Source organism: Vulpes lagopus, chromosome 23, assembly GCF_018345385.1.
Source record: "Vulpes lagopus strain Blue_001 chromosome 23, ASM1834538v1, whole genome shotgun sequence".
NCBI lineage: Eukaryota > Metazoa > Chordata > Mammalia > Carnivora > Canidae > Vulpes > Vulpes lagopus.
The window spans coordinates 28,501,411-28,528,425 of NC_054846.1; the positions used below are offsets into that span (position 1 = coordinate 28,501,411).

The 27,015-nt window shown below is 41.9% G+C and overlaps 1 protein-coding gene across 1 annotated transcript in view; it reads left to right on the plus strand.

The window, feature by feature from the left end:
* Nucleotides 1–585: 585 nt before the first annotated feature.
* CCDC38 (coiled-coil domain containing 38) overlaps nt 586–27,015 on the plus strand; it is a 46,271-nt gene continuing 19,841 nt past the window's right edge. The window contains exons 1-9 of the mRNA XM_041737978.1: nt 586–921; nt 8,239–8,292; nt 12,530–12,630; nt 13,983–14,148; nt 19,455–19,519; nt 21,653–21,816; nt 21,950–22,030; nt 24,635–24,795; nt 26,259–26,348. Of these exons, the coding sequence (XP_041593912.1) occupies nt 8,253–8,292; nt 12,530–12,630; nt 13,983–14,148; nt 19,455–19,519; nt 21,653–21,816; nt 21,950–22,030; nt 24,635–24,795; nt 26,259–26,348 (868 nt within the window). The 5' untranslated portion in view covers nt 586–921; nt 8,239–8,252. The remainder of the gene's footprint in view (nt 922–8,238; nt 8,293–12,529; nt 12,631–13,982; nt 14,149–19,454; nt 19,520–21,652; nt 21,817–21,949; nt 22,031–24,634; nt 24,796–26,258; nt 26,349–27,015) is intronic.

The following is a 27,015-nucleotide window of genomic DNA, read 5'->3' on the forward strand; positions in this document are numbered from 1 at the left end:
GGCCCCGCCCCCTCCAATCCGCTCGGCCCCGCCCCCTCCAATCCGCTCGTCGCCCCCTCCAATCCGCTCGGCCCCGCCCCCTCCAATCCGCTCGGCCCCGCCCCCTCCAATCCGCTCACCGCCCCCCCATCCGCTCGGCCCCGCCCCCTCCAATCCGCTCGGCCCCGCCCCCTCCAATCCGCTCGGCCCCGCCCCCTCCAATCTGCTCGGCCCCGCCCCCTCCAATCCGCTCACCGCCCCCCCATCCGCTCGGCCCCGCCCCCTCCAATCCGCTCACCGCCCCCCCATCCGCTCGGCCCCGCCCCCTCCAATCCGCTCGGCCCCGCCCCCCCATCCGCTCGGCCCGGCCCCCTCCAGTCCGCTCGCCGCACCCCCAACCCGCTCGGCCCCGCCCCCTCTAACCCGCTCGCCGCCCCCCGCAATCCGCTCGCCGCCCCCATCCACTCCCCGCCCCCTCTCCCAATCGGACGCGCGCGGCGGCAGCGCCAGGGCCCACCCCCCGAGCGAGGGGTAGCGCTGACCCTTGTCAGGGACAGTCCTGGTTCCGCCCCGTCCAGCCCTGGGCGCGTGTGCCGGGGACCACTGTCCCTACTCTGCAGATCGGGCCCCGAAGCTGGCTTACCGGGGACACAAGGGCGGGCTGCGCGGACGGGAGACCCCGAGGGGCAGCGCGGGGGAAGCCCTGCCGGGGGGGGGCTCCTGGGTCCGCGCGGCCGCGGCGGGGGGGCGGGGGCCGCGCACAATTTTCGGTTGGCCGGCTCCGCTCCGGGATCCCCTCCCAGAAGGTCCCCGAGATGAAGGGAGATCCGGGCGGAGGAGGCTAGAGCCGGGACGAGAGAACCCCCTGGCGCCTCTGCCCCCGTCCCCTAACGCCTTCCCGAAGGGTAGGTCGGACCGGCTCCCGGACCCAAACTCTCGGAGGTAAAAGTGGTTTCAGCTCAGCGTCCCTCCCCCACCTCCCCGGCCGTCCGTGGCGGGGCCTACTCTCGATTTGCCACCAGGGTTGGAGACAGAGTCACGTTTGTTTAAGGAAGATGGTCTGTGATTCTCACTCACGCCTCTTCTCACCTGTCACCTGCTGTGACAACACTGACAGGCACCGGGCTTGGTTTTGAGCCTTATTTTGCTTATACGATTGCATTAGAAGCTCTGTGTTAGGCTGTGGGACACACAAAGACAAGGAAAGGCACTTTCCCTGCCCAGCAAAGACCGCAATCAAAAGGAAGGCACTTTATAAACACGAAAAATAGACCATAAAAGCAGGCTGGGGCCTGTAAAACCATAAAATGTAAAAGTCAATTTTAGGATTATTTTAAAAGAACAAAGAAGAGAAAGCAAAAAAAAAAAATCTGTTAGATGAACATAATAAGAATATAGCTTTGTATTTTGGTCTTACAAGAGAAAAAATTGGTAGGAAAGAAAGAGTAAAGAAAAAAAAGGAAAGAAAAGAATTCAATAGAGAATATGAGTAAAAGGGACCCTACAGGAGAAGAAAAATCCATGTATTACCCAGGCTCGGACACAAAATCACAAAGAGGTGTGTGTGTGTGTGTGTGTGTGTGTGTATGTGTGTGTATGTGTGTGTGTCTATACATAGTTTTAAAGAGAAAGGTATATAGAGAAAAATAATACAGGAGAAATATAGTGAAAACAAACACATAAAGTCACTAATTCCAGAGAAACATCAAAATTTTCTAACATTTCTGCTAAGGACTTGAATCTGTGACGTTTTGCAATTATAGGTATATTTGTAGATTTATGAAGTTGTAGGTGTGAAGGAGCAGGTGAAATAATGGTAACATAGAAGGCTTTGGGGTTCCATAAACTGGTCTTAATCCCGCTGTTACTTATAAGTTATTTGATCCTGGGAAATGTCCTTAATTTCCCCAACCTCAGTTTTCTCATCCATCTTCTCAGGGGGGTAATTGTTTCTTTCTATTTTATGGACTTGTTTGAACTTTATAGAAAATGGAATGGAAAACACTTTACCCAGTGTCTAGCTCTAAATAATAGGTGTAATTCTTATTATATTACTACTACCACAGCAGCAACTGCTGCTGCTAGTTTATTTTAATACTTTTATTTCTCTTCCTGGTCAGTTAAGTTCAAGGTAAGATTTCAGCCACGAGGTCCCCTCCAGAGTTCTCAGAATGTACCACGAACTGAAAGCTTACAAGTTTTGGGGAAGTCAAAAAAAGAAATGCTTATTCTTTTCTTGGGGACATTGATTTGTGGGTGAACTGTGTCCATTACAGTCCAGGTACACAGCATTGGCTGAAAAGTCCCTGTAAACAAGAGGTTTGCAGAAGCAAGAAGAACAAGAGTGAGCTGCTCTCCCCCTCGGTCATTGTTAAGCAGTAATTACAGATCATTTCCTTAGTAATAACCAGCATCCCTGTAGCACTTCTCAGTTCACTCGGTACTTTTTACATCATCTTACTCGCATTGGCTGACTTCCCCTGTTCTCCTTCCTTTTGACACTCAGGCTGTTTTTTGTTTTTTGTTTTTTTCAGTTTGCAAAAGGGGCAGACAAATGTCAACAGGAAAGTCCACACAAAATACGCCAGCAGGGCCTTAAAGGTCAAGCTGAAGGTAATTTCCTATCAGTGTGCTCTGCTTCTGACCTAATCAAAAGAGGCAGGTCATTGAGCAGGCCAAGGACCTAGTGGCTCCTGGCTCGCAGGTAAACAAAAAATTGCTAGCTCTGGTCTCTACACACCATCCAAGGACACAGTTTACAGCCCTTTCTCCTAGTATTTGTCCAAGTGGGTGGGAAGGAGGTGGGCAAAAATGGCTTTAGGTCTGAATCTGTCTAAATCTTTGTTTGTGTATGGGAGATAAACAAAGATAAAGCGTTTTATCTCCTACTAAGAAACTCTGGAAATCCATTCTCCCTGAGTTGTAGAGAGAGTTGTTAAGAAAATCAAACACAGGGAAGCCCCTGTGGCTTAGTGGTTTAGCGCCGCCTTCAGCCCAGGGCGTGATCCTGGAGACCTGGTATCGAGTCCCATGTTGGGCTCCTTGTGTGGAGCCTGCTTCTCCCTCTGCCTGTGTCTCTGCCTCTCTCTGTCTAATAAATAAATAAAATCTTTTAAAAAAATCAAACAGATTGCTTCAAATAATACCTGGTAGATACTGTTATTGTTCATTTCATTTGGAGTTGGTCTTGGACTTTAGGGTTGGTCATTAGAAAACCCCATTCTTCTTTTTCCACTTCTACTTCCATGAAGCTTGGAATGTTAAGAATGTGCACGAAGGTGAGTCAGGTTCCCCAAATTTGCAGCAGTATTGCTGATTGAGAGGACTCAAATGAAGGGTTTCAGGAATTTGAGTTCAGGATTTCTTACAAAAGTTGATGGTCAGTTATCCCTCCTTTTCAAAGGCTAGTGGTTATTCACGAGACAGGACTAGAAAGAGATCTGGACATCTACCTTGAAGAAATTAATAGGCAATTATTTCCCTATCAGCCTACCATGAGTAGCCATACTGCATACATTACCTGTGTTTGAAAATTGCAACAAGCCTGTAAGAAAGATATTAGTATCCATACCTGATAGAAGAAGGACCTAAGGTGCACTGAGTTTCAGCAGATAGATCTAAAAGAAAAAGCTGGTTAGAACCAGAGGCAGGATTCAACCTGCTGTCAAGACCAGGGACTTTCCATAGTGTCATCCATCCATGCTACCCCTGTGATGATCCACATGAAAAAACCTGACTCAGTGGCCACACATAATTGCATAATGCCAGAGGAATGCTAGCATTAATTAAATCAGTATGGTGTTTGCCTTGGAAGAACAGTGTATTTTACACCCATGTCCCCTAACATGTCTCAAATGTAACATGTTCCCGACTTAATTGGAAACCTTTGAACTTAATTGCCCCTTCCCCATAGCTGCTCTGTCTCCATTGATGGCAACTCCACCCTTTGTTTCCTGAGCTCTTTATCTCATACCCCACATCCAAACCATCACCCCATCCTGCAGGCTCTACTTTCCAAATGGATCTAGAATCTAACCACCTTTCCCCACTTCTATTCTTCCCATTATGTCTTGCCTTTCAATGACTGTAGCCACCCAACAGATGTCTTTATTTCACCTAACCCCCTTGTACAGTCGCTTCTTAGCTCAGCGGCCACATTGGTTCATTCCAGATTCCCATTTCACTGCGAGAGTGACCCACAGGGCCCTCACTCTCTCTCTGATCTCACCTATCCTTCTCTACTTTGTTTCCTCTGCTTAAGTTCTACTACTCTCCTGGCTGTTCCTCAAACACACCGGGTATCTTTCCTCTTCGGAATGCTTTCTCCATGGGCTTACGCTGCTGTGGCTCATGGTGCGCCTCATGCTGCCCAAGCTGGGGGCCACGTAGGTCCTAACTTAACCATCACATGAGGTAGGTGCTATTCTTATCAGCCCTTTTGAAAGATGGGGAAATTGAAGTGTGGGGATTTAAGGAGCATGATGAGAGTCCATGCTCTTAACCACTAGCCTGTGCCACCTCTAAAAATGATGGCTTGAAGTCACCATGTTAAAGCCCTTGTTTTTTTGAGCTCTTCATCTTTTTCATCTGTCAGAAGCTAGATTTAAACATATATTTTATTTTTTTAACATGTATCTTAGATGTGAATTTGCAGGTGTTTGCTATGCAATCCAGTGACATTTTCCTTCTGTTTCAACGCAGAGACTCTGTGTAGTCATGTTATTTTTATTTTGCACAACAAAGACATTCACTGGCTTTGACTTTCTTTTCCTGGTTGGCACATCTTATTGGTTTAGTTCAAAGAACTTTATAATCCCTTCTAGGAATAGTTGGCTCTCTTCTTCTCTCGTTGGTTCTTTACCAATCTTTCATTAATCAATAGGGAGATTAATATGTACAGAAGTACAGAAGCATAACAACTTCTAGAGACTACTGGTTCCATTCACACGTTCTCTGAATTATTGGAGAGATGGAATCAGAGCAGATACCTGCTATTAGCAGTTGGCTTAGGGGAACGAGAACTTCCAGTTTCCCTATGAGTGAAAAAGTGCCAGAACCCATGGGTAAAGATTTTTATTGCAGATAGACTTAGGATAAAGTGAATGAAAGAGGAGTGAATTGAGTTAGGAGAATTGGAAGATTAAAAGTGTGCCAACGGGATCCCTGGGTGGCGCAGCGGTTTGGCGCCTGCCTTTGGCCCAGGGCGCGATCCTGGAGACCCGGGATCGAATCCCACGTCGGGCTCCCGGTGCATGGAGCCTGCTTCTCCCTCTGCCTATGTCTCTGCCTCTCTCTCTTTCTCTCTCTGTGGCTATCATAAATAAATAAATTTAAAAAATAAAAAATAAAAAAAAAATAAAAGTGTGCCAAGAAAGAAGTGAGTAGAATCGTAGGGATTTGGATGAGTGTGGAGTGTGTAAATATATATGAAAATCTTCTACCAACCTTTACTATTGGCCATCCAAGTTCCAAATACATCAACCCAACAAATTGTCCTCAATTTTCCACCGGCCCGTTTTTTCCACTGTCAGAATGAACCCAATGCATGTGAAACAAATCTTTAGTAATGTGAAAAAGTATCAATGACATAGTTTTTGTTAACCTTTTCTCTTTTATTAGCTTTAACATCATGTCTTTTTGCTTTTCCATTTTTGTTTTTATAATCACTTGGAAGTAAAACCACATTCTCCTTGGTAAATATTAGCACAAAATTGCTCCCTCTTATTAAGTTTGCTCTGTGTGCTAGGCACCCTGCTTGGGTGTTTACACACATTACATCATTGTCTCCTCATGAAAGCTTTAAGATACAAAATTATCTTCCTACTTTATGGAAGAGGAGCCTGAGTCCCAGAGCTACTAAGTAATTAAAATGTAGGCCCCCTGGGGGGAAAAATGTGTGGATTTTTTTGTTTTTTGTTTTTTGTTTTTCTGTTTGTTGTTGTCATCAATTTTAAACTGCCCTGTTTCTGGCACCAGAACAGTGCCTCACACATGGTACATACTCAATAAATATATTTAGAATGTTAAATGATCTTGCTCACACAACTGTAAATGCCAAACTGACAGGCTTCTCCATTCCAAAGTCTGTATCTTGAATCACTCAAATGCCTCTGAGAGTCTTGTCAATATGGCTCTTTGAGAGAACTGATGGACACCTTTATTTTATTTTTTTAAAATTTTTTTATTATTTATTTATGATAGTCACACAGAGAGAGAGAGAGAGAGAGGCAGAGACACAGGCAGAGGGAGAAACAGGCCCCATGCACCGGGAGCCCGACGTGGGATTCGATCCCGGGTCCCCAGGATCGCGCCCTGGCCCAAAGGCAGGCGCCAAACCGCTGCACCACCCAGGGATCCCCTGATGGACACCTTTAAATTAGCAGCCTGAGATGGGATGTGTCTCACATTGTTCCCTTTTTATATAAACTCCCGAAGGCCCTTTTTCCTGCCCAAATGAAAATATCATTGCCACTTTTTCATCGTAAAAATCACCAAGCTCATTGAGAAATAATAATACAAAAAAGTATAAAAATTTAAGACAAGGGTTAGGCTGAAGCAAGGGAAACATTTACCTGTGGTGTGACACCTAAGGGGGAGGGCAAAAACAAACAACATTTTAATTCACTATTTTAAAAAATAAAAATCAATGCAAAGAATTCCACGATGAGGGCAGCCCCAGTGGCACAGCAGTCTAGCGCCACCTGCAGCCCGGGGCATGATCCTGGAGACCTGGGATCGAGTCCCACGTGGGGCTCCCTGCGTGGAGCCCGCTTCTCCCTCTGCCTGTGTCTCTGCCTCTCTCTCTCTCTGTCTGTGTCTCTATGAATAAATAAATAAAATTTAAAAGAAATTCCACGATGAGCAAAATACCAAAAATGTACATAAAGACGAGATCTGTGGGCCAGGACGAAGGTGTGGCGAGGGAGGCACCTGCTCTCAGGGTCATGTGAGTGCACAGTCAGAACCTGTCAGTATTTAAAGTCTTGATATTTTGTCCGCCATGGATTTATTCCTGCATTGACTTGGAATTTTTTTTTATACATTTCATTAGCATGTTATTTATTTCAATAACTGAATTTTGGGGGTCACTTCCTTAAATTTTGCACCTAGCCCTAATCCCAAACCTGATAGAAATGAATAGAGAGGTTGCTCCAAATCGAAGACAAGCACTATTAATGTTCGGTGAACAGCTTCTCAAACATCTGATTTGGCAGGTGTTTTTTTTTATCCACACTGCTCCCATTCTTTCCACTTTTAATATATAGTTAACAACGGTAAGCAGTGACTGTGTTGTGCCCAAGATTGCAAATCCGAGAAACCACCAAGGAGCCGACACTGATGCAAACACAGGAGGGTTTATTTACAAACTCGAGCTTGGGTCCAAGTGTACCCGACACAGCGGAGCAGGGACTTGGACCCCGAGGCTAAAAGGCTTAGCAGCTTTATAGGGGCCAGTGGGATTGTAACATACGCAGAAAGTTGCACAGTCATGTCGGTCCACACGCAGGTGGCCATTGAATTACATCTTACCCTATAGTATCCATTTGAGCTGGCCTATTGTTTTGGTCAGAATTGGCCCGCAGTTTTGGCGGGCACAAGGTGGGGTTACATTGTTATGAGCCGATTTCCGATTAGGGTGTGCCCAGCGGCCTGACTAGGGTGGGGCAGCGCCTTAAGCAATAAGCAGGTCATGTGGGGGTGATACAGGAGGTGGCGGGTGCAGCCCAAAATAGAGTTAGTCCTGCTCTGCTTGTCCAGGGGTAGGGGATTTTTGTTAAATTTCCTGGGTCCCACAACTGCAGCATTGTTTTGATGGGACACGGGGCAATCCGTGTTATGGGCATACCAAGGTTATTTAATTAATAAACTCCCTGTTTATTAAATGTCAACAAACATTAGTGTACATACTTTTTGCCCCCTTATCTGATTATTTCTTGGGATGAGTTCCTAGATTTGGAATTGCTGGGTCAAAGGGTTTGTGCTTTTAAAAGCAATGAAGAAAAATAAATAAATAAATAAATAAATAAATAAATAATAAAATAAAGCAATGAGGGCCACTTGGAATCATGGGCTGTTGAGTTTAGCCCCCTTTATGCAAGCTTTACAGAATTTATTTTTTTTAAGTTTTTATTTTAATTCCATTTAGTTAACATGCAGTATATTAGTTTCAGGTGTACAATTTAGTGACCCAACACTTCCATACATCACCCGAAGCTCAGGTTTACAAAATTTTTAATGTATTCCCTTTTCTTTGGACAGGACCAGGAGACAAAATGTCATCACAATTTTTGCCGATATCCCTGGCTTCTGAAGGTAAAGAAGAAATCTGTCCATGAGTTCTTGTTTTGTGCCTGGTACGGTCAATCTCTACAATAGATTGGGAACGTGGGAAAAGGAGAATGACACACGACGTGAAGGCCTCAGACATGGCCTTTCTGTGTAAAGAGGTTATAAATGACCTGCTGAGAAGGTTCCCTTCCACTTTTTAATTCTGCAAAGAAAAATCTTCACATTGGAGGGGCATTAAATTGTCATATTTGGCCAGATTGCTAGGGAATTTCATGACATAAAACAAGTAACTCAATTATTTGTCATAATAAAGGTCATGAATAACTACATTTTATCAAAATCTGTCCTTTCCTTTCCTTTTCCAGCCTTTCCCTCCTCCTCCTGCTTCTTTACAAGTATATAAGGAATTCGTATTTATCGGTATAGAAGAATAACTTCTTTGTCACTTACAAATTTGGCAAAGATTTGAACACTGGATAACACCAAGAGTGTGTTACAGGTAACAGGCACTCTATAGGCACTTTTCATGGGCTCAGGGAAAGTCACGCAATGGATTCTCCCTCAGAAACTCCTGAAGGAACCAAGCCAATACCTTCATCTCAGACTTCTGGCCTCCAGGACTGTGAGAGAATAAATGCCTGCTGTATTAAGCCCCTCCATTTGTGGTGATTTGTTATAGCAGCCCTAGTTCTATGTGACGAAGAAGTAATTCAAGTGGGGAGAAGGGTTAGCTAAGGGCCAATGCTTAAGTGGGTTTATAATTCAGGAATCTTGCTAGAGTGGGGTGAAGGTGGTCCCTCCAAAATGGTAGTTGTCCATGTCCTAATCTCTGCAATGGGACCTTATTTGGCAAAAGGACCTTTTAAATGTAATTGAAGGAGGGATCTCAAGATGAGATCATCCTGGACTTAAGGTGGGTCCTGAATCCAAGGACAAGTGTCCTTGTGAGAAAAAGAAGGGCCTGTAAACATAGAGGCAGAGATTGGAGTTACACAGCCAGTGAGTGCCTGAGCCACCAGAAGTTGCAAGAGATAAGGAAGGATTCTTCTGTAGAACCTTTGGAGAGAGCATAGTCCTACTGACACCTTGATTTTGGACTCCTGAACTCCAGGACTGTGAGAGAATAAAGTTCTGTTGTCTTAAGCCGCCAAGTTTGTGGTAATTTATTTTGGCAGCCATAGGAAACTGATATACTTGGTGTTTAGAGTTCTAGTTTTTTCTATTTCTCTATAACTAAAAGGCACTTGGCTTTGGAGTTGGGAAAAAATGTCAATCCAGGATGCTTGAACTTGTTCGGAAAGGGTTTAAACTTGGGCATTCAAGATTTTAAGCCACCTAAGGTGGGGTGGACAGTAAGTTTGTGAGGTTTATCTTGGGAGGAGAGAGGGTTGGTTGAGGGAGAGATGTCCAGCCTACCAATGACTCACCTGTTACAGGACATCAGTGGTCCCATCCTGGGATGTCAGGTCTAGCTCTGTCCTGAGAGTGGTGGCATAGGGTACAAGTACAGTTTCTGGCAATGCCATTCAACCCCAAGTCCCTTTAGGTCCTTGACTTTTCTTGCCTCCTCCTGGGCCTCAGTCTGTTGGCTCTGCCCTTCCATACTCCTGCTGTCTCCAAGCCCAGCTGCCTGGACCCACCCTCACCTGTCTTTGCTCATGTATTATAAGGCCTAAGATTTCATATATTGCCTTGACATCTTTGAGCTTCACAGAGCCCCAAGACCTAATTGTAAGTCTCTCTGTTCTTGCCAGATTTGACCTCCACCCAGTGAGAAAGGTTCCCCACCCATCTAGTTTCCCCATCAGTTGGACCAGTTATACTCCAGTGGTCTTCAACCTAATGGGTTTCACAAGTCAATTACATCCTTTTGAGGGAAGCTGGAGGCACCTCACCCTTTTATTACTACAAAGCCTGCCTCCTGCCATCTGTCTGTTTCACTCTGCTCCTGAGTATGGTCATGATGTGGCCCTGCCTGGCAGGTAGTGTCCTCCCGCCCTGGGCTGTGAGTGTAAGTGACTAATAACCCACTATCTATCTCATCAGTCCAGTGTGGAGTGTCATATGTTTAGTCATTTCATACTATTTGGGGCAAGGGATCCTTCCTTCACCCACAAGGTGAATAGGAAGTGATGGGAACACTACACACTCTGTGTTGAGCCCAAAGCTTCCACTCTGCAATTTTCTTTCTTCCTGGCCCATTACCTGCAGAAAAACATGCTTGGGTTTCTATCCCAGACATTCCCACTTTCCCACCTGAATCCTTGGCCAAATAGCCAATTCTCAGGCAGCCTCTAAGCTCCAGACCAGTAACCCCCAGCCCAGCTGTATCTTTTACTTGCTTAGAGAAGAGAGAGGTGCTTCCAAGATACTCCGGTATTTTAGGAGGTGAAAGTGGGTGCAGGGCCCAGGGTAGGAGGGGGGATGTGTTTTCAGTTATCCTTTCCCTTTCTCTGATTTAAGATGTCAATTCCAAGCTCCAGAATTCCTGCTTTTGGCTATGGGTATCTGAAACCAAAATTTCCACCCTCAAGCATTAAAAAGCCAGAAAGATAAAAAAAAATAAAAAAAAATAAAATAAAAAAAAAATAAATAAATAAATAAATTAAAAAAAAAAAAAAAAAAAAAAAAAAAGGGATCCCTGGGTGGCGCAGCGGTTTGGCGCCTGCCTTTGGCCCAGGGCGCGATCCTGGAGACCCGGGATCGAATCCCACATCGGGCTCCCGGTGCATGGAGCCTGCTTCTCCCTCCGCCTGTGTCTCTGCCTCTCTCTCTCTCTCTCTGTGACTATCATAAATAAAAAAAAAAAAAATAAAAAAATAAAAAAATAAAAAAAAAAAATAATAAATAAAAAGCCAGAAAGAAAGAAAAAGAGACTTTTGATCATTTCAAATTTTATGAATAAAAACAAAACATCTGTTCAGAAATTCAGTTGACTTCTCTCTTCCTCCCTTCCAATCCCTTTCCCTCACTTCCCTCCCCTTTACAGCCAGGCTTCTTTTTTTTATTAAGGGTACAAGCCCATGGATTGTATGCACAGATACATGCCACCATCACCACAGTCCATTTTAGAACATTTTTATTGTCTCAGAAAGAAACCCATCCATCCTTCATCTCCCTTCCAGCCCCAAGCAACCACTAATCTACTTTTTGGCTCCATGGATGTGCCTATTCTAGACATCTCATGGGATATAATGGTATCTTATAATGTAGAGACTTAATGTGGCTTCTTTCATTTAATATAATATTTCCAAGTTTCATCAGTCATGTATCCTTCTTGTGGCTGATTACTATTCTATTGTGTGGATATACCACATCTTGTTTATCTATTCATCAGTTGATGAATATTTGGGTTGTTTTTATCTTTTTATTTTTTAAATATTTTATTTATTTGAGAGAGAGGGACAGAGAGACGGAGAGACAGAGAGAGAGCATGAGCCGGGTAAGGGACAGAAGGAGAAGCAGACTCCCTGCTGAGCAAGGAGCCCAATGTGGGGCTTAATCCTGGGACCCCAGGATCATGGCCTGAGCTGAAGGCAGGTGCTTTTCTAACTGAGCCACCCAGGCATCCCTGTTTCTATTTTTTGACTGCTATGTATAATATTGCTATAAATATTCATGTACAAGTTTTCATGGGGACATATGTCTTCATTTCTAGGAGTGGAATGGCTGGGTCACATGGCAACTATGTTCAACTTTTTGAGGAACTGCCAGCTTGTTTTTCAAAGTGGCTGCACTATTTTCCATTCCTGCAAGCAGAATGTTTGAGTTTCCAATTCCTACACACCCTTCCCAATTCTTGTCATTATCTTTACATTTTTATGGTTTTGTTTTTGAATACTCTCTAGTCTGGACCGAGGATGCCCCGAAGGGTAGTAGCTGTGTCTCTTGCTGCCAAAATGGTGGTGTAAGGGTAATAGTACATATTTTCACAGTGATGAGAAGAACCAATATTTTAATGTCTCAAAATTTGATCCCACTATCCTGTAACAGGCCCCCTTATCTATTCACACCACAAATATAGACTCATTCCCCCTGAAGTACTAAGCACTGTGCTCCATGCCATGGGAAACAGATGAGCTGTGTCTTCTGCCCTCGAGATCCAAGCCCTGCATCCCTGCCTCAGTTGCGGAGCAAAGGCTGTGTCCTCCTCCTGAGAGGCTCACCTATCCTCCTGCTCCACCTTGGCTGGTGAGAGCCTTGCCCTTCTGGCCAAAAGAGCAGGGATGACAGATATTTTTCTTTTCTTTCTTTTTAACAGATGAAGGAAAAGATGACTCAGTCAAAAAGGACAGGCCATACAAGATCTTTTTCAAAGATCTCTTTCTTTTCAAAGAAAATGAAATGGCAGCAAAGAAAAAGGTAAAGTTTTATTAAAAACCCAATCCAAATTAATGTTAGAAATTTATCCTCTTACCCACCACTTTTATGAACTTTGCTGGCATAAGAAAAGGGGTCAGGTACCGCATGCTATGTTGGGGTGTAAACATGCACGACAGGAACAACATCAAGCCCATGGCAAGGACCTAATGATCACTGCCTACTTGTGGAAGACACACACACTGTGGCCAGCGTATATGACAAGTGTGGTACACCCCACTTCATTGATTTCAATGCTCATATTTTTCACATTTTCTCATTCCTGAAGGGGGATCCAGCTTATATAGGTAGGATGCCATGTATAATTGGCAGTGCATAAAATAATAGTGCTTCTATAAATGACATCTTAGACTTGGTAAAATACAGTAATAGAGCATACAAAAGACATGTAGAGAAAGGAGTGACCATCTTTGTTAGAGAGAAGGGTGATGGTGATGGGGGTGGGGATGGAGGTGGGAGAGTGAGTATGTGTGTATCTGTTTGTATCACATGCACAAAGACTTCACTGAGGAGATAGCGAGAGCTGAATTGTTAAGAATAAGTTAAAATTCACCAGATTCAGATAAGAGGATGTACGTGTGCATTAAGGAGAGGGGCGGAGAAGGAAGAAGGAACAAAAGTGGAAGAGGGGGTCGTTTTAGAATTATTTGGTATGAAGCTAAACCAGAGATGAGGCGAACTTTTCAGCTGTGCCTTGCAATTAACCTCACTCCTTATATTATCGTACCTTTTATTACACAATTTGGATTTCAAAAGGCTTGCTTTCCTTATTCCTAGATGAAGAAAATGTCTAGAAATGCTGAGTAACAGATTCATCTGTAAGGTGAAGGTTTTATGCTTGTGTTCTATAGTTTTATTGAAAGCGTCCAAAATTAAATTGATTCACGAATATAAAAGGTTGATTTATTTATGTCTAATGGGGAGGTCCATTTACTCTCAAGTTTTCAACTCAATTCCACAGAACCAGTCATTTCAAATCAGTGGAATTTCCAAGTTACCTGCAGTTTGGGCAAGACAGGATGAAAAAATAAGAATGAAACTGAAAATAAAGCCAGAACACTATCTAGTCTCATATTTGTGACATCCATGTTTAGTAAAGGTTGAATGTCTTTATATTTGTGCTCAGCTTCAGAAGAGAACGAATTACAAATTATACCCAGTCCTTCAGAGATAAGAACTCAAAGTTGCTTGTTTAATGTATCAATAAAAAGAAATATACCAATAATGAGAAAAGACTTACTGCAAATGATATTTTTATATATGATCACTATATTTTTAAAGACAATATTATTTTGGTATAATAGATATTATTTTAAACTTTCACACTTGGGCAGGAAAAATTTATAAACCGCAGCATGAAAGTCTACCAAAAGTCTACTTTTTCATCTCGAATGAAGAGTCGTTCACACCTGGGCCAAGTAGCATTCTACTCTGACGCAGCTGGTGGCTCATTTGAAAAATTTGGGTTAGATCCCACTCTTATTCTAAGATTAACAGAAGGTAAGTCTAGATTACTGTTAAAGAATATTTTTTGAATATTTACTATTAATGTCAGGTTGGGGGACTTTTCTGGAGGTAAAAAAAAAAAAAAGTATGCTGTCTCATACTATGGTTGAGTGTAAGGGAAGGGAAGGGAAGGAAGGGAAGCCCTTCTTTGTAAATGGAAGCCAAGAGTCAGGACAAAATCCATTTTTTTAAATTTTTTATTCATTTATGATAGTCACAGAGAGAGAGAGGCAGAGACACAGGCAGAGGGAGAAGCAGGCTCCTTGCACCAGGAGCCTGATGTGGGACTCGATCCCAGATCTCCAGGATCACGCCCTGGGTCAAAGGCAGGCGCTAAACCGCTGCACCACCCAGGGAGCCCCGACAAAATCTATTTTAAATAAGAAAACAGGGATGCCTGGGTGGCTCAATGGTTGAGTGTCTGCCTTAAACTCAGATGGAGTCCCACATCAGGCTCCCCAGAGGGAGCCTGCTTCTCCGTCTGCCTGTGTCTCTGCCTCCCTCTGTGTGTCTCTCATGAATAAATAAATAAAATCTTTAAATAAAAAAGTAAATAAGAAAACCTATTTTTCCAAGAAATAGATTGTTACTTATTTTTATGTCTCTAAGGAAAAAGAGTCTGAGGAGAATTTCTCTATTTTCCACAAAAAAAGTCCAAATTGCTTGTCTGTGTAATTGGCAAAAACTGACAACCTGATTTCCATTGCTGACAGAGCCCAGATTGCCTTGGATAATACCAAACAATTTTACCATTTCCTTTTTTAAGAGTCTACTTTATGTCATTTACTCTTAAGAGACCAGTCACCCCTCTGTCAATCAGCATGGTGTCATATAGAGTCACCTGCAAAGCCATCTTTGCTAGTTATCTCAGAAGCGGTAGTGTGGCAAGGATTTTTGGAGGTAGCCACTTTATGTAGAACTCTAAAACGTATCACATATCATTTTAAGTGCTCTTGATGACTTAGGGTTGACCACTCTACAGAGGTGAACTACAAGACACAAGACTGAACCTAGCTGTACCCATCAGTGGTCACTGATACTACCATGTCGCCTGACATTTGCACTTTTTCATACGATAGTGCAGAATATGCACCTTTACAATCTAAAAAAAGTTAACATGGCTTCCCTCTTTTATACTGATTATTGACTCTGGAGTTCTTTCCTAAGTGTTTTGTTGTTGTTTTCTGAAGATTTTTTTTTTTTTCATCACAATTTGGCAAAGTTACCAAATTTTTAAGTTACCAGGGCAAATCCTGGACACTCAATGTATCTTCCCCGCTTCCTCTTTCCTTTCTGCCTTCCTTTTTAATTTAAAAATTTAGACAAGACTCATTTTGGGGGAAGATTTTATGACACCATCATCTTAGCATTAATCACTTCAACCTCACTGGCTTCAAACTGAATTCTGATTAAAGACAAGTCTACATGATGTAAAAGGAGCAAGTGACTCCTACTTTGTGAGCCCAGTTATTTTTGTGTATGTAGTAGTAGCCAACTGTATGTAGTAGTAGCCAACTGCTAGATTACCTTGAAGAAATTACACAGGCAACTGTCATAGATCGGTTGGGCTGCATAAAAAACGTGCCATTTCCTCCTCTACGTGGCTGACAGCCTGACTGTCGTTTACTCTTGGAGGGCAACACCTCTGGAGCACATCCTCTGTGAGCCGTCAGGGGCTCTGGTGTTGAGGAACACTAATGCTTTGATGACAGCTTTATCATACATTGTCTCTTTGTCAAAAAAAAAACCTTCTGGATAGCTAGAAGAGCTAAAATGGGAAACCCATGTAACCAGTGTATTTAGACTTGAAGAATAAAATCACATCAACTCAGCCAGGTAGTATCATGGTAAAGTAGCCCAAAATGTAAGCATAACTATAATATTTAATAAATGGACAGCATAGGATTTTGTTTTTAATATTGAAATTTATTCCAGTTCATGCGACCATCATGAATGACCAAATGAGAGCTACAGTAAGCACTTTCGTGCTTTTTGTTCCATTAAAAATGCTTTAAAAAGTAAACTGAATCTGAATCTAATCAATCACACATAGGAGATTGAGCACATATTATTTTTTTTATATATATATTTTATTTATTTATTCATGAGAGACACACAGAGAGAGAGAGAGGCAGAGACACAGGCAGAGGGAGAAGCAGGCGCCACACAGGGAGCCCGATGTGGGACTCAATCCCCAGACTCTGGGATCATGCCCTAGGCCGAAGGCAGGCACTAAACTGCTTGAGCCATCCAGGTGTCCAGAGCACATGCTAAATAATACCCTGAGGATGCAATCTGCCATTAATCAGGAAATTCTACAGGAAAATTGATCTGGTTTCTTCTTTGCTTTCTCTTTCTTTCTTCCTTTTTCTTTTTTCTTTTTTTTTTTTTTGAGAGGGAGAGTAGAGAGGGAGAGGCACAGGATGAGGGAGAGAATTTTTAAATTTTATTTAAATTCAATTAATTAACATATAATGTGTTATTGGTTTTAGAGGTAGAGGTCAGTGGCTTATCAGTCTTATATAACACCCAGTGTTCGTCACGTGTCCTTCTTAATGTCCATCACCCAGATACCCCATCCCCCACCCTCTCCTCTCCAGCGACCCTCAGTTTGTTTCCTAGGATTAAGAGTCTCTTATGGTTTGTCTCCCTCTCTGATTTCATCATGTTTTATTTTTTTGGAGAGAAAGAATCTTAGGCAGGCTCGGAGCCCAGCACGGAGCCCGATGCAGGGCTTAATCTCACAGCCCTGAGATCATGACCTGGGCTTAAAATAAGAGTCAGACACTTAACCAGCTGGGCCACCCAGGTGTCCCGATCTGGTTTCTTAGACCAATAAGTGGCATGGAAGAAAGGTAATGTGTGTGGAGAGGTGGGCATGGCAGTTGTAGATAAAAAATCAACTTTAATAAAAAAATCAACTTTAGAAGTTATACCAACCAAAATGATCTTTGTTTAGATTTTAATATTTTTAACTCTAAAAGTTATTTTTGAGACAACTGGGGAAATTTGAACCCAGACTAGGTATAAGAAGATATTTATTTGGGTGATAGTTGTACTATGGATTTGTTTTTAAACTGTTTTATCTAATGGCATATATTTGGATTAAGTGATAACAATGGCTTAGATTTGCTTTCGAATATTCCACTGAGGGGAAAAGTGAGGGTGGCAATAGATGAGACAAGATTGGTAAGACGTTGATTGTGTTGAAGTAGGTGATAGGTACATGGCAGTTCATTTTATGACTCTAATCTTATGAATGTTGAGGATTTCCATAATAAGTTTTTTATGTATTAAAAAGAAAACTGTTATAACTAGGTGCTTGTTACTTTCACATATATTATTTCAATGTATTATTCTAATTCTCAACAAAATGTTGTTAGATGTTTCTGTCTCTTCTCCTCCTCTGATGAAAATGGCTCAATGAGGTTGAATCACTAATTAAAGGTCACTAGGTGGATGCAGAATCCAAACCAATGCCTGTCTGACTTCAAGGCTTATTGTTTGTCACCCATAATTACAGAACTATTTTTTAATGATTCTAATAATCATTATTGCTATTATTATTGACTTGGAAAAATTAAGTGATTACTCATCCCAATTGTATTTTTAATAATAGGTAGCAATTATTATTTTTTTTAATAGCTAGCAATTATTAAGGAGTTATTATGTGTTGGGGCGCCTGGGTGATTCAATTAAGCTTCTACTCTTGATTTCAGTTCAGGTCATGATCTCAGGGTCGTGCTCCGCACTGTGGGTGGGGCCTGCTTAAGGATCTCTCTCCTCCTCTGCCCCTCCCCACTCACGTGCTCTCTCTCATTCTGTCTTAAAAAAATAAAATTTATTATGTGTTTTATAGCATGTTGCTTCACTTTCTTCTCACAATACCACTATGAGGTTGAAATAATAGTCATGACCCACTTAGCTTAGTTTATGCTGTTGTCATAAACCATTCCTAAATTTCAGTATCTTGCAAAACATAAGTTTGTCACTCAACCTTCAACTTTGGTGCTTTTCATTGGGTCCTGCGCTGAAGGAACAGCCCCTGTCTGATATGGTGCTGGAGTTACAGAAGGAGAAAGAGGGAACCAGTGGTGGTTCTTAAAACTTCTGCTTGGAAGCCAATGGTCACTTCCACTGGCATTCCATGAGCCAAATCACGGTGAAGTCTTATACCAGTGGGGGCAGGGGGGAGAATCTTCTTACAGAGAGGGGCAGAAATTAGTTTGGAACAATGATACAATCTACCACAATTAGTATCCTCATTTTTACAGATGAGGAAACTGAGGCTTGGAGAAGGTGAATAATTTACTCACGTCCTCACAGCTAGGAAGAGGCGGCCAAGGAGACTGTGGGCTCCCTAGTGCAGCGTGAGCTCACTGGTTATTTGGGAAACACTATTTTATTTCTACTTCTATTTACTTTTCATCAAGGGACTTCATTCTATACCACATTCCTTTGGTTTTTCATGAAGCGAACATGATTGAAATGCAGCCTGTGTATAATTTTTCCATGATGAAGAAACCTTGAAAGAGAACTTGGGTCTTTTTTATTGTGAGATGGTAAAGCTAGTAGTCCTCTTTTTCTTTCCTGCTGTAAATTTGGTTTGTGATCCCCCAATAAATCTTGTCAAAGGACTTCAGTTTTATATCCAGATTGGCCAAAACACTAGAATTAATATTTTTTAAGGTTTTATTCATTCATTAATATTTTTTAAGGTTTTATTCATTCATTAGAGACATGGGTTGGGGGAGGTGCACAGAGACACAGGCAGAGGGAGAAGCAGGCTCCATGCAGGTTGCCTGATGCGGGACTTGATCCCGGAATTCCAGGATCACACCCTGGGCTGAAGGCAGGGGCTAAACCGCTGAGCCACCCAGGGATCCCCAAAACACAAAGAGTTAAAACAGTTCAGTCCACCTAGCACAGCCCTAGGAGTCATATGCCCCTCTGCCACGCATTAGCTCTGTTGTCTTGGGCAAGTATCTTGACATCTCTGAGCTCACATACAGCATGGGTATAGAAACATGTACCTCCTTGGGGTTAGTGTTAGGATTAAATAAAATTATTCATTTAAAGTGTCTAATATAGTTCTTAGAATATGATGGAAACAAAATAAATGGTAGTTACTACTATGAAATTAGTTTTTTAGCGATTAGGAAAAAAGTTTATTTGAAGGTAGTTTTTTTTTTTTAAGTCAGATACAACCTGTATCCAGTAATTTAATTACATAGCTTTTATTTTATATAAGCTCCTGAGGGTTAGAACTAAACCTCAGTCTCTTTCAATTTTCTTTGAAGGTGCAGACACAAAAAGGACACTTCATGAATTTATTAATGACCAGAGAGACAGGTTTCTGCTGGAGGTAGTAAAAATAATTTCTTTCTCCCATTAGTCAAACAGAAGACTTGCTGCAGAACATTGCCAAATTTCACCCTTGACATTTTACTTTTCCATTACATGCTCCAGATCTATTGCTCCTATCATTTACTGAACAACTTCAGCTGGGCTTTTGTCATTATTCCACCAAAACTACTTTTGTCAAGGTTCTTGGTGACTTTCCCATTGCCAAGTTCAAACTGTCAACCCCATGGTCTTCCTTTTCCTTCCCTTTCAGCAGCAGTTAGATCATTTGGTCACTTCCTCTTTCTTGATATGGCTTCTTCGGCTGGTTTCCAAGGATCCACTGTCCCTTGATTCTTTCTCATCACTGGCTGCTCACTCCTTCACAGTTTTCTTTTCTTGTTCCTCTTCTCCCTGGTCTCCAAATGTTGAAGCACTCCTTGCTCTGTGCTCTCTCTACCCTCCTCCAGGCCCCTGGCTTTATAGTCCACTTCCCTATTAACAATTTCCAAATTTATGTCTCTACCCTGATCCTTTTCCCTGAATTCCAGACTCACAAAGGCAACCGTAATTCTTACCATAGCCACTTAGATGCCCAGTGGGCACCTCTGCTTTCACATTTCCAAAATTTTGCCCCTTCCATACTCTTCCCTACTCCCGCAGATTTGCATCTTGTGGTGTGCCCCCATCGCAGTGGGTAGCAATTTTCATTTTTTTCCAGTTGCTTGGGCAAAACCTGTTGGAGCTATCCTCAACTCTACAACTTACAACCCACATCTCAATATACTTTCAAATATATTTTCTCAGGGATCCCTGGGTGGCTCAGTGGTTTAGCACCTGCCTTTGGCCCAGGGCGGGATCCTGGAGTCCAGGGATCAAGTCCCGCATTGGGCTCCTGGCATGGAGCCTGCTTCTCCCTCCTCCTGTGTCTCTGCCTCTCTCTCTCTCTCTCCATGTCTATCATAAATAATTAAATAAATCTTAAAAATATATCTATATTTTTTCTCCCAATATATCCATACGCACACTACTTTTCATGACCTCCCCTGCCACCACTCTAATCCATGTCACCAATATCACTTGCATGAATTATTGATATAACTTCTGAATACCAGTATGCTGCTTCTACTTCTGCTCCCTACAGTCAGCATATTCTCCACACATGCCCCTCCTCTGCTGAAGACCGCTAGTGACTTTATCTGGTGCTCCCCAGTTGTTATTTCTTTAAAATTATCTCATTTATGTATTTTAAGTTCTTTTGTATTTTAATGCATGTGACATAATTTCTTTTTTCAGGCATGGCATTAAAAACCCAAGTGAATGATTATATTCTGTACTAAAAAAATAAAATAAAATAAGAGCTAGATGTCAAAGCTGTATTTGGGGATCTAAACAGGGTTCTTGGAGGCTGGTTCAATACCCCTACCCGTGTGCAGTTTGGAGGAATGTGGCATAGACATTAGCAAGGTTAAAACCTTATTCTTCCGTCCTACTTCCCAATGGAGGAGGCTTGGTAACTGCAGACTGCCCAGTTTCCCAATGCCTGAAATATTGGAGGGATATTGTGGATAATACAGGTAGACTTGCTCTTTGTTTTTTTTTGTTTTGTTTTGTTTTATTTTTATTTTTATTTATTTATGATAGTCACAGAGAGAGAGAGAGAGGCAGAGACACAGGCAGAGGGAGAAGCAGGCTCCATGCACCAGAAGCCCGACGTGGGACTCGATCCTGAATCCCCAGGATCACGCCCTGGGCCAAAGGCAGGCGCTAAACCTCCGTGCCACCCAGGGATTCCTAGACTTGCTCTTTGGAGAATATGTACTGTTTTTAATTTAATTTTATTTTTTTTAGGATAGAACCTGAAGGGATACGGAGCTACTTTTGATTTGTGGGACACAGCCATGGTGGAACAATAATTGAGCCTCTTCATAAAAGGGAAAGAGGAATTAATTGGTCTCCCTTCTAAAGTCCCCAAAATAAAATTCCTCTATGAAATAAAGGCTGTAGTCTCAAGACTTGGCATGCTATTGTTTCTAAACCAAGTGATCACTTACTATGCAAGTTATTTCCCCCTTTATCATGAGAATGTTGAAATGTACTAGCAATGGGCTAGAAACGTGGAAATATGTTGCACTTCTGTTTTTAATATTCGCAGTATGCCCTGTCAACCAAAAGAAATACGATTAAAAAGTTTGAAAACCACATGGCAGTGAAGGAACGGCAACTCATAAAAGCAGAAAAAAAGCTCCAAGAAGATGCAATGGCCTTTGAAGAGTTCCTTCGAGAAAATGACCAGAGATCTGTAGATGCTCTGAAAATGTTCGTTTGGTTCATTCTGGCCAAATTGCCTCCCCCCCAACCCTCACCCCCACCCCCACCCCCAGTTTCTCAGAATACAATGCAACACAAAACAAACTAACAAATCCCCTTGTTACCCCTTGTTACTTTTCAGTGCAGCACAGGAAACTATCAACAAGCTCCAAATGACCACAGAGCTAAAGAAAGCCAGTATGGAAGTGCAGGCAGTGAAAAGGTGAGCCCAGGGCACCCTCTTTTCCTGCTCAAATGTCCAGACCCTGTTGAGACTTACTTGTGCCTCACAAGACCTACGTGGGACTATTCCTTATCAGTTGATCATAAGTATGACCTCCTTTTTAAACAAGTAACCTGTCAATCAAGGGCCGGCTGTCTCTGCCTGGGTATCAGAGCACAGTGACCTCTGGCTGAAAAGTCCCTGTAACTTTCTCATTGTAGAAGCCTAGAAATGGGTTGAGAAGAAGCAAGCCTGTGTTAAGAGTAAACTGTAAATTATTTTCTAAGTGCCTTCTCTCCTTCATTCTAAGGGATATTTCTTTCCACATTTTAACTTCTCTGAAATTGGGATTCATGTTTACAAGCGTCTCAACTATAATGGGCAGTATTTTTTTTATATTCATACTCACACTTAGTTGAACCTAAAATCGATATTAAAAGCCAGGATCCATAATGACAAAAATTACAGGAAGGAGAATTGGGATAAAATTACTATACTACCTACCTCTTTCTTTTTTTTTTTTTTTTTTAATTTTCAAGCCCAGATGTTTTCTTCTGTAGTCAAGTGTATCTCATTTGATCTAATTTTAAATATCTAAAGAAGCTTCCTTCTATCATCATTCTTGGACAGGAATTTCATGACGTAGGAGACACTAGTCTTGGTATCAAGTCATACTAAAACTTGTTTGTTTGTTTGTTTTTTCTTTTTGAGGCTTTGATACTTAGTGTTTCCCTAAAACCAAGTCTTCAAGATTTGGGAGAAGAGGAAAACAGCTTGTCTAAAATACAGCAAATGAACTGGATGGCAGTTTCTTTGAAACCAATTGTTATTGACAGAATGTGTTTTCAAACACATTCTGGGTATGGAAGCCTATTTTGGTAGCCTGAAGTTGAAGGCATTCCAAGGTGGAGACTTCCCTTCCTTCACTCCATCGTGTAATTAGAAGATTCTGCTCTATTTGTAGAACCAGAGTAGCAGCTGTTATGCTTGCAGAGAGGACTGTATTTATGCACGATGGCCACCCAGCAAACAGCCTTGCTGAAAAGAACTTGCTCAATTAGTGTATATGTGTCTCGTCATCCTAGAAAGGTGCAAAAGGTCATGAAAAACAAGCTGGGAACAGCACAAAGGACGCAGGCACCTGCTATTTATTTCCTTTTTTTCTCTCTATGCGCTTGGTGTGGCCCAGGAAGGTCCTCCACTGCAGGTAGGGCTGGAAATCTGTTTACAAAGGGAAAGGGAGCTTGTTCTGAAGCTTTTGCTTGAAAGCTGTGTAATTCTAGCCATTTTAACCCTGTTCTTGCAGCACATTTGGGAGGCTTCTTTCTTTAAAAAAAAAAAAAAAAGATTTTATTTATTTATTCATAAGAGACCCAGAGAGAGAATCAGAGACACAGGCAGAGGGAGAAGCAGGCTCCTCACAGGGAGCCTGATGGGGGACTTGATCCCAGGACCCTGGGATCACACCTGAGGTAAAGATAGATGCTTTGGGTGAAGAGGAAAACAGCTTGTCTAAAACTGCCATCCAGTTCATTTGCTGTATTTTAGACAAACTGTTTTCCTCTTCTCCCAAATCTTTGGGTAGCTGCCCAGGTGCCCTGGGAGGCTTTCAGTCTAAAAATAAAGGGGTAGTAGAATGAACTAATTTTTAAATACAAAGCTATTTTCTTAATAGTTTTCTATTTACATTCATATCAAACATTAAATACAAGGCCCAACCGCCTTCTGTGTGATTGATGTGTTGAGCCAGTCTCTTACGGACTCTTTGAATCTCACTCACATCAGGGCTTAAGGAAGGCCCTGACTGAAGGAAATGCTGAAGCTGGGGATACCGGTATAGGAGTAATATTACTCAGGACATTGAGGAGGGTATGATTCAGGAAGCTTCAATGTGGGTGGGGCTCCCTTTCACAAGGGCCTTCACTGTTTTTTTAAACATTCCTTCAAGGTCCACTTTGTAACATGGTTATGGGAAAGCAACAGGAGGCTGGTGAGAGGCTTTCAGCCCAAGTCCCTGGATATTGTTGGCGAAAGCTTGGGTATCTGAGTCAGCTAGACCCGGGTGTGAGTGCAGACTCTGCACTGGACAGCTGGACAGATGACTTTGCAAGTCATTCATCTCTTCTTCCAAAAGACAGGAATAATACCTATTTTATGGTCCTGTACAGAGAATGAAATGATGCCTATAGTGCATCCTCCATATTGCCCACTCCACAGTAGGTGCTCCTTGGTGTTAGTTTTCTTTATTCTTTTTACGTAAGTACCAACTTCTGCTACCTTCTCATTTCTCCCTATGTCTAAAATTTAATATATTTCTCTAAAATAAATGAGTAAAACTATCATCAGTCCATTCCATGTGTATATATCCTTGACATGTTTTATTCAAAAAGCACTCCTATGGGTTTTTTCTTCTCCTCTTATCTTATTGACACCCATATTTTTATGACCATACTTATAATTTTTGTTATATAAATTATTACTCAAATACATAATCAAGGCAACAAATTCTGTGAAATCTTTTTTTTTTTTAAAAAGGACATGCTAAAGAAAAGGATATGCTTTCACACAGATATTTCTAATGATATCTTCATTTCTTTTGAGTAGTGAGATAGCAAAAGCAGAATTCCTCCTTAGAGAGTACATGAAATATGGATTTTTTCTGCTGAAATTGTCTCCAAAACACTGGCAAATCCAGCAAGCACTGAAAAGGGTGCAAATGACAACGAGCAGAGACAGTATGAATGTTAGTCTTCCAGTACTAACAAGTGAGTCACATATTCTTAATTTCAATTAAATGTCCCTAAGTCTCAAATATTGTTTCAATATTTATTTGTTCCTTATTAAACTGTCAGAATTTCTATTTTAAGCAAAACCTGAACAAGGATTCCACTATCTCTAATATTATTATTATTTTTAGAGATTTTATTTATTTATTGAGAGAGAGAGAGAGAGAGAAAGGGAGCATGCACAAGCAGGGGGAGGGGCAGAGGAAGAGAATCACAAGTAGGCTCTTTACTGATTGTGGAGTGCAACTTGGGGCTCTGTCTCAGGACCTTGAGATCATGACCTGAGCTGAAATCAAGTCAGTCGCTTAACTGACTAAGCCACCCAGGTGCACCAGTATTACTAATCTTTTAAAGTCTTAAAAAATCTATTATCACAGAGTCTCAGAAATCAACACAGAACAGTACTGGTATTATGAAGTCAGCTCAAGGGGCCCAAATAGATCTATTTTATATATAAAAATTGAATAAGTGATCCAAATGAGGTCACAAATCAAAAAAGAAAACTACCCCTTCCAGCAACATGGGGGTAACAAGGACAGACTCACCCTCTTGCCCCCCAAAAAATCTGAAAAATATATGAAGCATAGGCTTCAGGCATCAAGCATCAAGGAGAGAAACAGAGTGATCCGTGAGAGAGGAAAGGCAAATGCTGGCCTCAGCGCACTGCCTGGGAAGCATTTCCAGGATGCGGCATAGGAAAGAGGAACCCAGCAGTGCTCATGTATTGAAGATCAAGCAAAGGGTGCAGGGAGGCTGGAGTTCCCAGAGCATAGTACTGGAGAGGAGAGAGCTATACAGAGAGTTCTCTGCAGAGTCTTCAGCTGAGAGCAATCCTGAGACTCTGGGGTAAGACCACTGACCCCATAGAAGCCAGAAACCTACAAATCAGGGAAAACTCTGTTCCAGGGAGCTGACCAGCACCCCAGTGATGGCTGTCCTGCTCAGTACCTCTCACTGTGCTGTGATTAAATCAGATCAATACAGAGTATTGAGCACGGTGATGGCACTTGATTAAACTCAATATAGTGTTTGACAAAAGAGAAAACATATAAAAAGGAACATCAGGAAGTAATTGCATTTAACAGCTTAAAATTCAGTGCTCCTAGACTTGTCCTCTAATTAGAGGATGCTCAGAAAGCAATGAGCTTTTCAGGCCAGAGGAGTGAATGGCTGACACTGGGATTATAGAAGTTATGAGAGACTGATGCAGGAAATAAAAGACCTGCAGGTCCTGCCCTGGAGGTCAGTTCCCATCCATTCTGCCTGTTCCAGAGACCAGCCCTTGCCGTCTGCATCATACATTTGTCTGTTACAATGTCCCCATCCTATATTTCTGTCCCTTTAAATTTTCACAGTAACTCTACCTTCACCCATGAGACAAACCTCTCATTCTCAGAAATGTTTTCTCCCCTTTCTCTCTCCCTTTTGTTTTTCATTTCTAGAATTAAATACAAGGAAAACAGACAGCAATATTGAGGAATCCAGGAAGATATCATTTTCAGATGACTATTATATGGAAAGAGGTAGCCAAGGTAACATCAGAGATTTGGGACTTCACTCATAGAAGTAAAACCAGAGTTCCATCTCAAATTGGAAATCCAGGATGTATAAGCCAACCTGGCAAACAAAAAGTGGTGTTCATATTACCCGTAATCCTTACAAGCTAGGAGTTCCATTTCTTTCTCTTTGATATTATTCTAAAACTTGGAGAAGTGATGACTGGACAGGATAGGCAAAGAAGTCAAGGGCAGAGAACCTGTGGCAAGTTATCCCCTCCACAGGATGTAACAATTGAAGTGGCCATCATTTCTATTTTTTGCCTTGATTTTAAAAAATCTGTGATTAAAAAAAAAAATCTGTGATTAGAAAGGGAGACAAACGAGAGATTCCTAACTCTGGGAAACAGACAAAAGGTTGCAGAAGCGGAGGTTGGGGGGATGGGATAACTGGGGGATGGGCAATGAGGAGGGCACTTGATGGGATGAGCACTGGGTGTTATACTACGCGTTGACAAATTGAATTTAAATTTAAAAATGTAAAAAGAAAATCTGTGATTATGTAACAAATATATATGGTTAAGTAAAAAAGAACTATGATTTATATTTCACAATTTATGCCCCTGATTTGGGACTATCAAGAATTGCATCATGTTTTTGACAATATGTACTCTGCACCCACCCCCACCCCCTACCCAAACCA